The sequence below is a fragment of the Staurois parvus genome, unplaced genomic scaffold (assembly GCF_062004578.1).
Source record: "Staurois parvus isolate SC_StPar_1 unplaced genomic scaffold, SC_StPar_1.0 ptg001530l, whole genome shotgun sequence".
NCBI lineage: Eukaryota > Metazoa > Chordata > Amphibia > Anura > Ranidae > Staurois > Staurois parvus.
The window spans coordinates 1-16,346 of NW_028319326.1; the positions used below are offsets into that span (position 1 = coordinate 1).

The 16,346-nt window shown below is 40.8% G+C and overlaps 1 protein-coding gene across 1 annotated transcript in view; it reads right to left on the reverse strand.

Annotated features, from left to right (window-relative positions):
- Nucleotides 1-79: 79 nt before the first annotated feature.
- LOC149435356 (ovostatin-like) overlaps nt 80-16,346 on the reverse strand; it is a gene marked incomplete at its 3' end in the record, with an annotated part of 77,295 nt that continues 61,028 nt past the window's right edge. The window contains exons 24-33 of the mRNA XM_089662734.1: nt 15,129-15,305; nt 13,570-13,651; nt 12,267-12,426; nt 11,508-11,582; nt 10,733-10,895; nt 9,000-9,229; nt 8,519-8,734; nt 6,353-6,477; nt 2,371-2,461; nt 80-142 (exon numbers count right to left, since the gene is read on the reverse strand). Of these exons, the coding sequence (XP_089518860.1) occupies nt 80-142; nt 2,371-2,461; nt 6,353-6,477; nt 8,519-8,734; nt 9,000-9,229; nt 10,733-10,895; nt 11,508-11,582; nt 12,267-12,426; nt 13,570-13,651; nt 15,129-15,305 (1,382 nt within the window). The remainder of the gene's footprint in view (nt 143-2,370; nt 2,462-6,352; nt 6,478-8,518; nt 8,735-8,999; nt 9,230-10,732; nt 10,896-11,507; nt 11,583-12,266; nt 12,427-13,569; nt 13,652-15,128; nt 15,306-16,346) is intronic.

Below are 16,346 nucleotides of genomic sequence, written 5' to 3' on the forward strand. Positions count from 1 at the left end.
ATGGAGACCAAGGAATATTCTCAGCGAATCATTTGGAGGCAAGTGCTTCATTCAGAATTCATTTCAGGGGAGGACTTACATCATTTAAATACACAATGAGATGGTTTTTCTTCTCCTCAACTTTGGGAAATAGAATTCGCAACTGCAAATTAAAAAATAAAACAAGTATAAGAAAACCAGGTGTTATATAGCAAACAAGTCTGGCATGCAGTAAAATCAGATGGGACCTTTAAAAGTTCACCATACAATTTGGATTGTGCAATCTTTGGATCTTTATACAACCATGTATTACAAGATCTACCTACAACTTCATTGTTCAAGAGCCTGCCTTGATTGGTTTGGTAAGCATCTCTAATCATAGTTTTAGTTAGAAATCCTGATAATTATGCCAAAAATTGTGGAGAGCAGACTATTGACTTATGTTTAAAGTGGTTGTAGACCTCAGACATGAAATATGAGCAAAGCATCTCTATAGTGTATACTCTCATTCCAGAGCAAGTGTAATTTCTGTCTGTGGCTTTGTTCCTCTGCTATCAGCATGAATCACTTCTGCAAGTTTTCCTGACACCAAGAGGGGGGGAAGAAAAAAAAAAAAAAAAGTGACAGGGAGGGACCACCAGCAGATTGACAGCCTCAGATCTGTCCCTGTGAGCTGCGATGGGGTTGGTGTCTCTTCCCTCCAATCAGCTCTGAGCTCTCACTGAGCTTTGCAGGTTGTATTTTTCGCTCTCGGCCCCTTTTCTGAACTCAAACAAGCTTTATAAATGCAGCACTTTAAAAGAGATGGAGAATACTGCAGATAAACATGTACACCTTATGTAGGAGGATTAGTAAACCCTTACATATACCCAGTAAAGTGACTGGTCTCAGGTTATACACAACCACCTTAAAAGCAGAGCACACCCAAAAGGGGAAAATCTGCTTAAAAAGGGCTTGTCCCCCATTAGGATTGGCACCTTTGAGTGGGTACCTGATTTTGACATGCCGGCATTGAGGAGAGTGGATGGCCAGTCAACCTGGCTGGAGTGAGGACACTGCTGGATCAAGGGACAGACAAGTGTCTTAAATCAGCAGCTACATTTGTTTTGTTTTTCTTCTTGGAGCTCTGCTTTAACATCTCACATTTTAAAACCATGGCTATTAACATGGGGTCCCCCACTACTCCCCCCCCCCCCTCCCCCTCCCCTTTGTGGCTATAAAGCCACCAATCTTCTAAGGAGGTTTCCAACAAGCTTTTAGAGTGTCTGGGAGGTGGTGCATATTCAGTCAAAAGAACATTTGTGAAGTCAAGTACAGATGTTGGATGAGAAGACTAGGCCCACAATTGGCATTCCACTTCATCCCAAAAGGTGTTTTGTAGGGTTGGGTTCAGAACTTTGTGCAGGACAGTCGACACCAAAACTGGGCACTCCCATCTTGTGCTGACTTTGTACAAAATGGCAGTCATGCTTGAAGAAAAAGGTCTCTCCAATGTTGTGACAGTTGGACCTGTACTATTTTCTCAATGGTCTGGAAGCTGTAGCAGTAACCGTACCCTTCACTCAAAACATGGGCATCATACTGTTGGCCATATAGTACATTCCAATTAGATAGGGGGTGGACTCATGCGCTGCCAAATATCCTCTCAGGAAATGAAGTAGCTGTTAACCGGCTGTGATAGGATGAAAAACAAAATTTTATTTTGTTTTTTTTACAAAAGTGTAGTGCTGTGTGTGCTATGACTTACTATATTAAAATGCCAAACCATATTAAATGTGAATAAATGTGACCCTGTGTATAACCAATATGTCCGAGGGAGAGATCCATCCTGCCTGGGATCATCTGGTGATATTAAATGCTTTACGACTCCTTGAGGGTAAAATTTGTAACGTGAGTGCACACACCAGAAGGTGACAGATTGGCAATGATTTATATAAGCACGCAGTATAAAGCTGAAGAATTGAAAATCTGGATATTTTTCATTTTTATTTTTTACACTTGGGACTTTGATAATTGCATTCAAAGTGACCAAATTATACACCGTGACATAAATTACAACTTGTTGGATTATGCTACACTTTATATATCTGTAACTAAGCATATTGATTATACACAGGTCACATAATATATGGTTTGGCATTTAATTTAATCCTAGCACACACAGCGCTACAGTTTACCAAAATTGTTTTTCATATAGTACATTTACTGGCAAGTTTTTCCCCTACTAGCGTTCTCCTTTAAGTCACCTCTGTGCATCTGCCAAAATCGGTGTTGGAATATCAGAGCACTTTAACTGTTTTGTATGCTGCACCTCCTATCCTGCCTCATTGTACCCACACCAAATTCTTTATACTTCAGGTATAATCTGCCACATGGATCTATGAATGATACCTTAGAAAGAGAACGCTCTTCCATGGAATATCCTGAAAAAAGAGGGATGTTGATGACAGCCATGTTGGACTTGTTCTGAATACCGTGATAGCTGGGAAAAGAAAGAAAAAGCAATAAGCACAAAAAAAAAAAAAAAAAAAATGCACAAAGCTGTAGAGGACCTTGTTCTCGTGGTCTTCCCCTTGTACTGGAGCTTTGTGTAGAGCCAGCTTTTACTAAGAATTTGCAGAGCTTTAGGCAACATATGTGAAGCCTTAAAGTGCCCTTTTGCTCCAGTTTGGGGATATTAAACAGGTCTCAATGAAAGTGCCAAGTGGCAAATAGGTATTTCAATTCCAGGGACAGAATGGGAACGAGTGGCTAGTCTGTGACCTTAACCCAAAGTCTAGCAAGCAGGCAAAAGATGTCTCCCGTATATGGGTATTAAAGGCACTAGATAAAGCACCTCCAAACAGCCGCTGCACCCTTCAATACCAATGATTGGAGCAGTCCTCAAAACAGTGAGGAAAGATGAATGCATTGAGTGCAAGTAGCTGCCCCCTCCTATACATTCTGCAAGTTAACCCCTTCATCTCCATCCTCCAACTGCATGTGATTCATACATTAACCCCCTCCCCCAGTGTATGACCTGCATGTGGTGCACCATTACCAAGCTCTATGTTGAAAAACCCTCAATCACAGCATGTCGCTTGACTCAAATATTTGGCAAAAATTAGATCCCCCCTTGGTGGGGTCTTTCCATCTATTGGATATTTCGGGGGTGTTTGCATTGTCCTGGCATTTTTAACAAAAAGGGTAAGGAAAACCTATTTTTTCAGAAGCTTTTATCTTGTTTTACTTATGTAGAAAATAATATTTTAAACCCTAAAATACCAACAAAAGGGTTGGACAATTACTCGGTCATGCAACACTATTGAAAATGGAAGAATTGCCTGGTAATGGAGGTATAAGCTGGCACACAAGTGGTTAAACAAACTTATCTAGGCTTCAGCAAGAGTATAGCCTGCTAGTTTAACCACTTGTCTACCAGTACAGTTTATAAACCGTAGCTGGTAGTCAGGGATTTTAAAACCTTTTAAATCTGTAAAAAACAGCAATGGAAAATAAGCAGGTCTATTACATCACTTCCAGGTCTAGCTGACCTGTGCACCATTAGCTTCAGTGGAAGGCAAGGGAAAGCGGACCTGTTGCAGCAAAATAATGTGATCACGTAGGAGGCTACTGACCCCCCCTTGACCCACTATGCAATAGTGAGGAAAGAACAGTCCATATGATGGATGAGCAGATTCACTCATCGGCCTCTATTAGGTACACCTGTTCAACTGCTTGGTAACAAGTTACTAATCAGCAAAAATCACATGGCAGCAGCTCAATGCACTTAGACATCTAGACGTGGTGAAGATGACCTGAAGTTCAAACAAGATTAGAATGGGGAAGAAAGGGGATTTAAGTGACTTCAAACAAGGCATGGTTGTTGGTGCCAGATGGGCTATTTGATTTATAAAAAAAAAAAAAAAAAAAAAAAAAAAAAAAAAAAAAAAAAAGGGGGGGGGGGGGGGGGGGGGTTGGGGAGGAAATATCCAGTGAGCTGCAGTTGTGTGGACACAAATGCGTTGTCGATGTTAGAGGTCAGAGGCAGACCAGTTATTTGAGTTGTTGCCTTTCTATCTAGAACCACTCATGCATTCAGAGATGGTATTCAGTATACCTTTGTTGTACCACCACATCAAACCTTGAAGCAGATGGGCTACAGCAGCAGAAGACCACACTGGGTGCCACTCCTGTCAGCTAACAGGAAATGGAGACTACATGCACAGACTCACCAAAATTTGGCACTGGAAGATTGGAAAAACGTTCCCTGGTCTGAGGAGTCTTGATTTAAGCTGTGACATTCAGATGTTAGGGTCAGAATTTGGTGTAAATTTGAAAGCATGGATCCATCCAGCCTTTTATCAATGGTTCAGGCTAGTGGTGGTGTAATGGTGTGGGGGATATTTTCTTGGTACACTTTGGCCCCTTAGTACCAATTGAGCATCATTTAAAACGTCATGGCCTACTGAGTATTGTTGCCGACTACGTCCATCATGTCATATATGGACCAAAATCTGAGGAATATTTTCCAACACTTTGTTGAATCTATGCCATGAAGAAAGGCAGTTTTGGAAGGCAAAAAGGGGTCCAACCCAGTACTAGCAAGGTGTCCCCAAGAGTGGCCAGTGAGTGTATATGAAAAAAAAAAAAACCCCACAATGATTGCACTACATATTGCCATGAATGTTGGAGAGAGAGAGAGAGAGAGAGCAAGAACCCTAGTCCATCATTCATTGTATTGCTAAATTGGTAACCTGTGGCCAATTTTGAGTAAAGTTAGTGTCGGTTTCAAAAAGGAGTGTGCAATTTTAAAGGCTTGACATGTTTGGCACCTAGTTACTCATTGCAACACTCATCTTTTACAATATGATGAGTGATATATTGTTCTTGTGTGCACCAAAACTTTAGTGACTTCTTTACTGAAAATTTGCGCTCTATAAACTTTTGAGCAAATGAGTTGTAGTTCCAATTTTTTGTTTCACCATTTTTGTTCTCCAGGGTCTCAGCTTTTAGGAAATACAATGTATAATGTCTGGAGGTTTTACCCAAGCTTCAGGCCTAAAAATGATTTTAGCATATTTACCAAAAGTATGTATTTGGTAAACCTGTGCACTAATATGTGACAAATTGAAACTACTCCCATTTTATTTTCCAGGGTCCTTGCATTCAGAAAATATGCACCTTTTTGGGGGTGGGATTTAACCATTCTCCATGTGCATTTTAACAAGTGTGCGAAAAATGGCTCTGGCAGACATGGGAGCAGAGCTTGCTGGAAGTCTCTCAAAAGGCTTTGCAAAAGTTGTATCAAAAAAGGCACTAACCAACCCTAACCAAGTTATGCTATAAATGTGAAGCTGCCCTCCTATAAACAATCACCCACAATACCCAATCAGCAATAAAATGAGTAAAAGGCGCTACAAAAATACAATATCAAATGATAAAATTAAAAAAAAAAGTCTCTGGTTGAAGTTTTATTGCACGGTGGTGCAATGGACTTTATTCAATCGAGATCCACACCACTGCAAAAAAAAAGGAGTGGTTTTCTGAAGACACGTCACGTCTGCTGGAATGCAGGAGGGACCACAATTTGTACCCAGGCTGTTTTTCAATTGTGGGCACAATTTGTGAGTATTTATTGGAATAAATACTACACTTCAATACTTTCTCTGGCTTGGTGGTATGAATAGAATCAGAAGGGGATGTTCCAAAGAAAAGAGGAAGTAATCCTGATAGTTATTGTTAAGGGACATTTAAGATATACAGCGTTTTCTGACCTTTAATCAAATAAGGGTTTCAGGAGTGTCAGTGGGTGAGCATTTTTCACAGTGGTGTTGATCTTGGTGGCACTGGCACAGGATTTATTTAAAGATGCACTGAAGATTTATTGCATGTTGTGCAGCGGACTTTATTCAAAGGCTTTGCAAAGCCAGCAGAACACGTTTCTTATACAAGCTGGAGACTAAAGATTATATTAGACCATGACTTGCTCCCAAACCAATGGGAAGAAATCGATTGTTCTGAGTTAGCTAGTGCTTAGGTGATTTGTGATTTCCTTTAATTGTTCTACTGGTGGCTCCTCATTTATGCTATTCATATTTGTATATGGGTTATAGGTAAAATTATACAGCAGAGAATTGGTGTTAAATTTTATTGTAGGAAACCATTTTGGATTAGAGCCCCATTGCTGGTTGGCAGGTCTAAGTGCTGGAGAATTTTTTCTATGCCCCACTTAAAGCCACAAAAAGTTTTTGGGACATCTGCAACTAGCATGACAACATTCTTTAAATTTTAAATATGCAGATTGGGCATCCTTCAGTTATTGAAGATATTAAACAAAAAGCAGCTCAATACCTAAAAAAAAAAAAAAAAAAACACAAAACCTATATCCTACCTGGCATTCACCTGACAATCAACCAAGTACGCCACTCCATTCTGACAATTGCCTGGGAATGTAGTCACCGACACCGAAAATGCAGAATTTCTCTGTCTCACTGGAATGTTGAACACAACTCCAGTCTGTAGAGAATAGACAAAAACAGCAAATTTAAAATTCATCATTTCTCACTTGGATGCTAGGGCACCTTTGTGTCTGTCATTTGCATCCATTCACTAGTAACTGAAAGGAGGAACAAGCAGATAAGGTAGGCACCTGTAGATGTACAGTTGTGAGACAAATGCAGGGAGAAGTTCCAAGATTTACTGTTCAGTGTTTCTATCCTTTTCTCTTCTCATCCAGTCAGAGCTTGCCATTGCTCATTACCAATGTGGCAGCAGAGAGTCTCAGTGTAGGTTTAGAATTTGGATGCGCCTGTTAAGAGTACATTGGACATCTTTTGGATGCCCCCAAAGGACATATGCTGGTATGTATAATTGCATCAGCTGAGAGATAATCTAAGTGGTGAGTTGTGTGGAAATGTCATCACTGTCCCATTTTATTTGGGAATTGTGGAGGTGGTTTATAGCATAGCTGTCAGGACCGGGATCTGAACCCACAACCTGCTGTTTCGGACAATAGATCTTCTTGCCGAGTCCCTGGGGATGTTGGACAGTGCCTTACTAGATTACTTAGACATACTTTGTCTTGGTTCTGGATAAACCTTGAACTCCATGCTCCTCCCATTAACTTCATATTTAAGCCATGCCTTTGCACTTCAAGAGCGAGATATTGGCTATAATACAATAATCTGGCACACGGTCACTCCTACTGCTGTCCATAACTTCTACCACTTGTTACCAACCTATGGCCTGTTCTACTAGCTTTCTGCTTGATCAACATGCAAACACTTGTTCCTGACCTTTAGTTTGTCTGCCAACAATGCTTTGTTTGATCCCTATCTGCTAGATCAGCTACTGGCCTCGACTTGCTCACCTCCTGGCGGGGTGATCCAGATTACCAAAACCTGGTACGAACATGCAGTAAAACTCATCTACACCATCAGGTGCTCTGATGAATACTGGTTAGTGCTGAGATCCTGCCTGCATCTCAGGTGATAAGCGTCATCTGCTTAGGTGACCTGCTTGTATACCTATCCTGCTGGTTGGTTGGAGCAAGAAAAAAAAAAAAAAAAAAAAAAAGGGAAATCCTATAAGCAATGTGAAATGTACCAAGTAGTGTTTTACTCATTTCACAGAATATAAGTAGAGAGTGGAGGTTGCATCGTGCAGGAAGTATGTTGAACTATTTCATCAAACAAATAAAGTCTAGAAAAAGGTTTGTCCTATGCACATTCTCCATAGGTTCTTTCTAATCTAGATAGTATCCAATTTCCACTCCAATCAAAGTGGGAGGTGAGGGTGAAACTAAATGTACCTTCTAGAGAGAATAGGCATCTTAAAATAGAACACCAAATTTGATTACAAAAAGTAAAGATATCCAATACATATATAATACAACTATATATTATACAATTCCACAGAATAGTGATCTAGATAGAATGTTGGTGCTCTTGGGAAGATATAAAACCAAAAACACAATCTCAGAGTCTTCAGAGCATAGAGGACTGCTTCTTGTAAGTTACAAGAGGGGGAAAGAAACCCCAACATCAGACCCCCATAAGAGCAAAAAATAAGCATAACCCCAAAGAAGGTGGGATGATCTCAGCATTCCAATACCAGAGCACATACCCCTCCACACTCAAGACATGTATCTTGGGTGCCTTCTTTGTCCAGTAGACTGCACGTCTCTCTAGAAGGCACATTTAAGTCCCATTTTGTAAGTCTTTCCTTATCTTCCCGCTTTGGTTTGATTGTTGAAATGGAAACGTGATAGCATGGGATTGAGAAACTATAACTGAAGAGTGCAAAATCTGGTGCAGCTCTGCATAGAAACCAATCAGCTTCCAGGGATTTTGTCAAAGCTTAATTGAACAAGCTAATGTTAGAAACTGATTGGCTACCATGCACAGCTGCACCAGATTTTGCACTCTCCAGTTATAGTAAATCAAGCCCTATGTGTAATTATGACGTTTTGAGGCTTTCCATCCAATGTTTTAGCTCCATATTTCTCATTCTCCAGGTTATCTGGCAATTCTAAAAATGAACAGCAATAGAACATTACCTGCAGCAACACACAGCCATGCCCAGACACCACCATGCTGTAGTTCCCAGGAACCTGAGGAAGATCCTCAGACTGGAGGAGGATTCTGCTGGATTGGTCAACACTAAATTCTCTGATGACTTGATCTCCATATTTCAGCTGAACATTGTTTGTGGCATTTGCCTGGTACACCAGGGCTCCATAACTACACAAGGCGTCCAGCACTGCCATGGTGTCCTGAAGGAAGAAAACCAAACAATTAAGTATATACAAGCCAACAATTTTTTAGTTCTGATATGTAAAAACAGCCAGCTCTTGTGGAAAAATAAAGGACGGCCAGCAAAGAGCAAGGTTGGTACACAAACCCAATAGAAAAAAAATAGCAAAAACATTTTGCACTGCCAGAAGCACTTACTAAAAAACAAAAAACTGATCAACCAAAATGTAAAAAAAAAAAAAAAAACAAAAACACTGGAGCATTCCCAAAGAGCAGACATCTTACCGATGTGGTACTGTAGGAACCATGTATGTTCTGCTGTCGAACAAGCCAATTGCTAGTCTGGGCCATTTCATTCAGGTCCTCTGTAGATACTGTAGAGCTACTCTCCCCATGTGCCATAGCCTTAAGGACAATAGCTGTTAACTCCAACTCTGCCGAGGGGGCACGAGGAGCAAACAGGTAGGGAGTCTGCTGCTCTGGTCGGTCTTTACGTTCCCAGTGAAGAGAGTCACCTGGAGGAGGAGAGCAGAATAAAAAGCAGTCATTTACTAAAAATCAAGCAAATCCAGTTTAAACAAGAACCAAAATTTGTTCTTAATGTACAATTTAGGCTGTCGATGGACATAATCATCTGCAGAGCCCCAACCTTCTGAGCAATAGAGGCAAGCAGATGACAGAGCATGTTCATTGATTGACTAAGATTTCAACGCATGCACTTTTGGCCTGTTGACTTGGACAGTCATTCCAGTCCCTGCAGGACCTCCAATAGAATTTTGGCCAATAGAAATACAGAGTTCAGCATATGTCCACCATGGCACAGACAATGGTGTCACATGGCAGTGCCAAAGCAGTCACATAGTAAACATGAAGTTTCAAGGGCTGGAAACCCAGGTAGAAGACAAAATGATCATTTTGGAGATACTCCATCCAACTAGTTAACAGCAATTGAAATGGATTTACCCTCAGTGGGAACACAGGTCTGTCACCTCCAGCACTCAATGTATGTAATGGCAAAGGGTGTTCCTGAGGATCTTTTGCTGGCTGATCCATTTTTTTTGATGGTCTATGGTTTCTTTTTAGTTGATCTATTGATTGGGGGTCAACTGTTGCTGAAAGGAATCTATTGAGGGAGTGGTCTATTGATTATGCTGGAGAATCTATTGATGCTGGAGTCTTGTTGCTTGGGTGGTATTTTGGGGGTCGAGCAGTACTGGGAGGTGAGTGGGGGGAGTGAAGGGACTCAGAAGGGGGTGGGGTGAGTTCCTGCACTTATCTTCTGAGAAGACACACACGGCTCTTTACAGGATTATGAAGATCTCCAAACTTCACACCAGTACAAGCCTTAGATTTCCAAATATAACCTGCTGCTAAAGAAGGGAAACCAGGCTCATTTACCCAAGCTACAGGAGTCACTCCTTCCCACCCCCTCAGTTTGTTGGTTTGGCTTATAATACATTGCTCCTAAAATTGGTTTAAAGCTGCAGTTTATTTTTTGCCTTCCTCGATTCCTCCTGCCTATTACTATGCTAAGACCTTTGAATAAAACCTTTCAAATTTCATAACATAAACGGCTTAAACCATGGCATGTCATCACTGGGCCTCTGGGTTTCTCTATTCAATGCAGACAGATCATTGCTAGTGGGAGGGGGCTGGCAAAATGCTATGCATAACACATCACAGCCTACCTATCTCAATACTCCTCAAGAGCCCTTGACTGATGCAGCCAGTGAGCCGTCTCTTGCAAGATGGATAAGTTGGAGTGGGCAATTCTAGGCAGACTATTTGTATGCACACTGCCCTAGATAACTTCTCCATGTCACAAGGAAATATACATGGAACATTTCCCCCCACATGAAACTGGCATGAAAAAGGTGGTAAATACAGTGCTTCTGTGAAAGATGGGATTTTCAAAGGATTGCACACTGGCAAGATTTACATTAGTTGACCACTTTATTTTTAGGACATATGTACAGTGTGTGTGTTCAGGAGTATGAATGGTTTGTTGGCTTTGGTACCTTCAGCAATGGCCAATGTTTTCAACTTTTCACGCATTGCGTTGGCACGCTCCACATTTCCAGCCACCCGGAAGGCATTGTAGAGCATAGCGTAGTTATACACAGATTGATTCTTTCGAGAGGCGGCATCCAAGTAGGAGAGAGCTGGACGTAGCAGTGAAGGCTGGAAATAGGACAGGATTGGGTGTTCATTATGGTACAAAATATGCAAATACTGTCATTTAAAATGGAGCAAATGCAAAAGTCATTCTATCCCTTTAGCTGCGACATCTATTGGCAAGTGTATGGGTGGTATAAGTGGGAAGGCAATAACCGATAGCAGCCAATGAGAGTTAATCCTTCACTTATCCAATTGGTAGCAATTAATGCTTATGGTCATTACCTTATTCCCTTTGTTAAGCTGGCCATGAACTTGTATTGGACAGCAATTTAAACCCAGGGTGTCACCCTTTTTTACAACCCAATGGACAAACAAAGCATAGAAAATGTGTTATGCCAATAAAATTTCATATGATTCTTTGCATTTCCTAAAAAAAGTTGCCAAAATTGGGTCATTGCATTACATGCTACAATCTCAAAACAAAAACAAAACAAACAACCCCCCCTACAAATTTCCCAACTTGTCTCATTTTTTAGAATACTATTAAAAATTGAGAATTTTAAAAAATTGTACGTGAAATTCAATACTACAACAGGTTTATGCAGCTTGTTGAAGAATCATGGGGTGGTCATCTTTAAAAATGATTAGGTACAGCTAATTGGGAAAAATACTTACAGTAGTTGCATAAGCAGTCTGAGCCATGAAAATAACCACAGCACATGTAAACCCAACATCATCATCAGCACCTCCCTGCAAAAAAGAAAGAAACCGTTAAATTCTATGTGTAAACTGGAATCTTGAACTACATTGATGGCACTCATGCCACTCAGTCTTCCCATTGCACCTAGTTTTGGTTGGGTGGTGCTGGGGTGTACAAAGACTACCATGATCCTAGACATCAATGCCAAGCAAATACAAAGCTAATTTTTGTTGAGAGTCTTTAAAAGGGGATGGCGCAATACAGGATTTTACTCACACCCACTTCTAGATTTTGTACAAGACTTTTGCCTCAGGCATATGTGAAGTCAACGTTTCAATTTTTGCTAGAGTGGGGGGGGATGAGTATTTTAGTGTCGAGTCCCCTCGATTTACTCTATTTGTCCTCTTGACCACTGTATCCTGACCTATCACAGTAAATTAGAGGGGAGGGGAAATATTTAAATGGGTAAACCCATTCCAATGACAATTCTTAGAGGCGATAACCCCTTGCTTTTGGAGAAATCAGTTTTTTTTCTACACACACACACACACACACACACACACACACACACACACACACAGACACCTTTGGGGATTAGATTACACACACCCCTCCCTTCATCCTGTAGCGTTGGTGGAAACCTAGCTTGGCTGCCTACCAGAAGTATTCAGCAATGCACTGCTGTTCCTGTTAGTTTCTGACTGAGAAAGATAAAATGATCCATAGTGTCTTACCTTCAGTCCACTGTTAAATAAGGTCCCCACTGGCTTGAACCGTCCACTGCTCAAGTCCTGCAACCGTTCCAAAAAGAGAAGGCCTTGCTGGAAGATGTTGTCATCAACAAGGGTGTATGGTTTTATGTCCCACAAGGTTTTCAAACATAACACAGTCAACCTACAAAATCAAGAAAAGGAGAAAGGAGGGGGAAAAAAAAAAAAAAAAAAAGCACTTTAATATGTTGAATTCTTAGGCTAGTCAGCTCATTCAGTGGCCACAATGCAGCATTTTATTGAAATTCCTCAATCATAAAAAATACAAGCCAACATGCACTCGCCCTACTGTGTCAAACTGAAACGAGAGGAGTCCAGAAACCTTCCTCTTCCATAACAGAGGAACATACAACCCTCAGATAGCAGCAGACAAAAACATAACTGATAACAGTCAACACAGAATGTGGTTAATCAGCTGACAATTTCTGGCAGGAACAATGGGGGTTTTTTCTTCACTTCGATATATGACAAAATGCTTTACCAAGCCACGGTCTTAGCTCGTGTTTGCATCTGCAGCAAGCTGAACTGCAGATTTACTTTGCAACACAATTATATCTACTAAGTCTTCTAGTTTTTGTCCAACATTATCTGCAACTGCGACCTGTTATATCATCTTGATGCACCACCCTAAGTGACAGATGGTGCCACTCCGATGATCCACGATTTGGAGGGGTGCTGGCGTTTAAAAATGCACATTCAAAAAAGCATGCCAAGCCTGCGATATAAAGGGGCCAAACACCAGCAGCTCTATGAGAGACTGAAGCAGCCCCAACTCCTCCCGAGACCACCCCCCCCCCCCCAAAAAACATGTTCACCCCACTCCTGGGGATTAGTCAGAGGTTGACTAACCTCTATGGCTATGCCCTGGGGACAGGGTGAAATGCATCAGCTGGTGTGGTCTCAGGAGCAACCAAGTCTATGTCTGCTTCTTACAGTCATCAGTGCCTTCATGTCACAATTATCTGCAACTGGTAATCATACCCAATAATTGCCCCAACCTACATACCATCAACTATCACCCTGCGAGTACATCCGTTCTGGTTTACTCAGACAAGGACAGACATTAAATCACAAATATGGAGATGGAACAGACATTGGTAGATCCAGAATGAAATGGGATTGGTCCAGCACAGGTCACTTTGACCTGTGCTGCTCACTGAAATTTACTACAGCTGAAAGTACAAAACCACAATTCTTAGCAGCAACATTAATATATGCTGGCTGGCAACGTTGAGCTGTCTAGCCTTTTAAAGTTTTCCAAGCTTACCATCCACTTGGCTCAGACCTCCCTGGACCAAAAGGGCTGAAGCCTCCATCTCCATGTTTAAAACGCAGTAGTTTCACGTATCCTAGGAATAAACGTCACGAGGTTAGAGATTAAGGGATTTTACAAAATACACGATCTTGTAGTTCAATTTTCCCATCCAACAAAATTGTAGTTTTCTACCCCAATATGGGAAGGTGCCAAATTTACATTCAAAGTTAAAAACGTAAAATGGTTTATCACAATGATATGGACCCATACGCATTATACAAGGGGCATGCACTGAAGGGTGTACATGGTCTGAATACTCAGACTAGTTGCTTACAGATAAAGAGGCTGCTTCTCCAGATTCTTCTGCTCCCAGTTAGTAATCATGGTCATTCGATCAGCTGATGGGGCTGTGTTGCTTAAAGTGTCACGAAACCCACAACAGTAAAATCAGTCTATATGCAGTAAAGCATACTTTTTATACTCCCTGTAGAACCTAAGGGGTTAATCCTCCACATTGCGTAAAAAGGCATCTTTATCCTGTCTTCGCTAATTCTCCCCTGCTTCCACAGTCCCCAATCCATCTGGTGATAGTACGGAGCCCTAGGACTCTAGCAATACACACCAAACTGAGCATGTGCAGAGTTTCTTCTTCTTGGGGGAGGGGGGGGGGGGGGGGAGAATGGTGCACGTGTTAAGCACAGGGCCATTCAGCACTGACCAGACAGGGTCATGCAGCCTGGTAGCACAGTCAGAGGAGAATGACATCTATCCATGTCTGGTTGAACACTGGTTATTCTTGTAGGAGGAGAAGTCACAAGACCAAGTTTATATTCACTAAAAGAATTTCTATGTTCTGTGGAAAATCGGATATAGTGAATGCAAGGTGCTGGGTTTAGTAACACTTCAAAGTAAATAAAGCCCAACACTAGCCAAAAAAAAAAAAAATCCAACCCTTTGCACCCTACTTTGTGTACACAGAAGTGATTAAAAATGTTTCCAATGGGGAACACCCTGACCGATAGAGAATTTTAAAATATTTTTTCCCTCCCCTGCTTCTTCCATTATTTTTTTGATCAGGCAAGATCTTAGGCATAGAAAGTGATACAAATTTTTAAGTAGTTCTGATTGGATTCACTGCTGTGTCTGTAAGCCTGGTTTGAATTTGTAAAGCATTAAGAAAAAAAAAAAAAGTTTGTAACTACAACTGGTTACAAAAAACAAAACAAAAAAAAAGGTTTTCCCATTTGGTTTTCATTGCTAGCTTGATGAAATGTAATCAATGTTTAATCCAAACTCCAGACTTAGTAGGTGGAACGATGTAGGGCATTACTTTATGCCTTAATTTCTGCCTTAATAGCTGACCATTAACAGAAACTGTCTAAAATGCAGGAGCAAGCAATCCAAATCAATGAGATTGCTTGAAATCCCCTTTAGCCAACTTATCCTGCAAATGAATTGGCAGTAAAGTTGAATACCCTTGAAAGAATACAGAAAGCTTCTAAAGAAATAAATAGGATACACACTTAAATAGAAAGCTTGTGGGGGAAAAAAAAAAAAAAAAAAAAAGTTACCATTAGCCATATTTTGCAATGCACTTTGTCTAATTTTCTCAGTGAGACGACCAGTTAAATTCAAAAACTGCATCGCACGCATTATTGGCATCAACGTAGCAAGAGTTTGCTCTCCGCATCCTGTGGGCTCAACGATTAAGTTCGCAGGGTTTGTCAATGCTCGGCCCAACATGTCTCCTGCAACCAACAAAGCCACATTTAGGGTACATTACATAATGGACCCAGGACAGAAAAACTGACTTGGACAAGTTGTCTCAGTTTTTTGCCTGTCACTGGTACATACAAGATACAATTTACACAATATATTCAGCAGGTGTTTATTATAGTACATTATAGAACAGTAAACGGACTACAATTGAGACTAGAGCTTTCTGCCGTACATGGTCAGAAAGCTGCAAATTAGGAGTGCTGTGGGACCTCAAGGTAGCCTAGGCCTAGTTGGGAGTGGTGCTGGATTTCATAGTAATATAGGTCTTTGAAAAAACTCTAAATAGTGTATTAAAGCAACACAAAGCCAATAGGATACCTTGTGACCACAGTTGGTGTCACCTGTTGTGGCCCTAAATGTAAATTGGATTGCTGAAAGATCTGAGGGGTTTGTTTGGTTCAGTTCTATTTATTGTAAAACTTGAATACAAACATACTATACATGCTGAAGAGAACCACTTCTCAGAGGCCACTTAAGACACTTTCTGAACCCTCAAAGTTACACCCCCCCCAAAAAAAAAAAAAAAAAACACCACATTGCTACATTGTATATGTAGGGATGTAGCAATTTAAAATACGTTTTTTCTTAACTCTAATCAGCAGTGAGCTGTACTCAATCCAACTATTCCTCAACAGCAGTACTCCGAGTGAGTGTTCTCATGTTGGATCTTGCTCCAGCAGAATGTGCTAGAGAGATTTTGAATTTAGGGTTTTGATAGCCTATCCAATCCATGGACCTCATCTTTGAAGTATGGTTAGCTTAAGCATGGAAATAAAGCAGACCAAAAATTACTCATTCAGCTCATCAATTTCCCCATACATGCCAAGTAGTGCCGATAGAATTTGTTATCTGCCAACATCTAACATTCCTCTAATTGGATGCAGGTGTCATTTGGTTGACAATTTTCAAGTCAGTTCCTATGACAAAAGGTCGATTGATAAATAAAGTTTAGTCAACCTTGGGCGTTTACCAACAGGGTCACCCACAGCTTGAATTTCAACCTGTCAAAC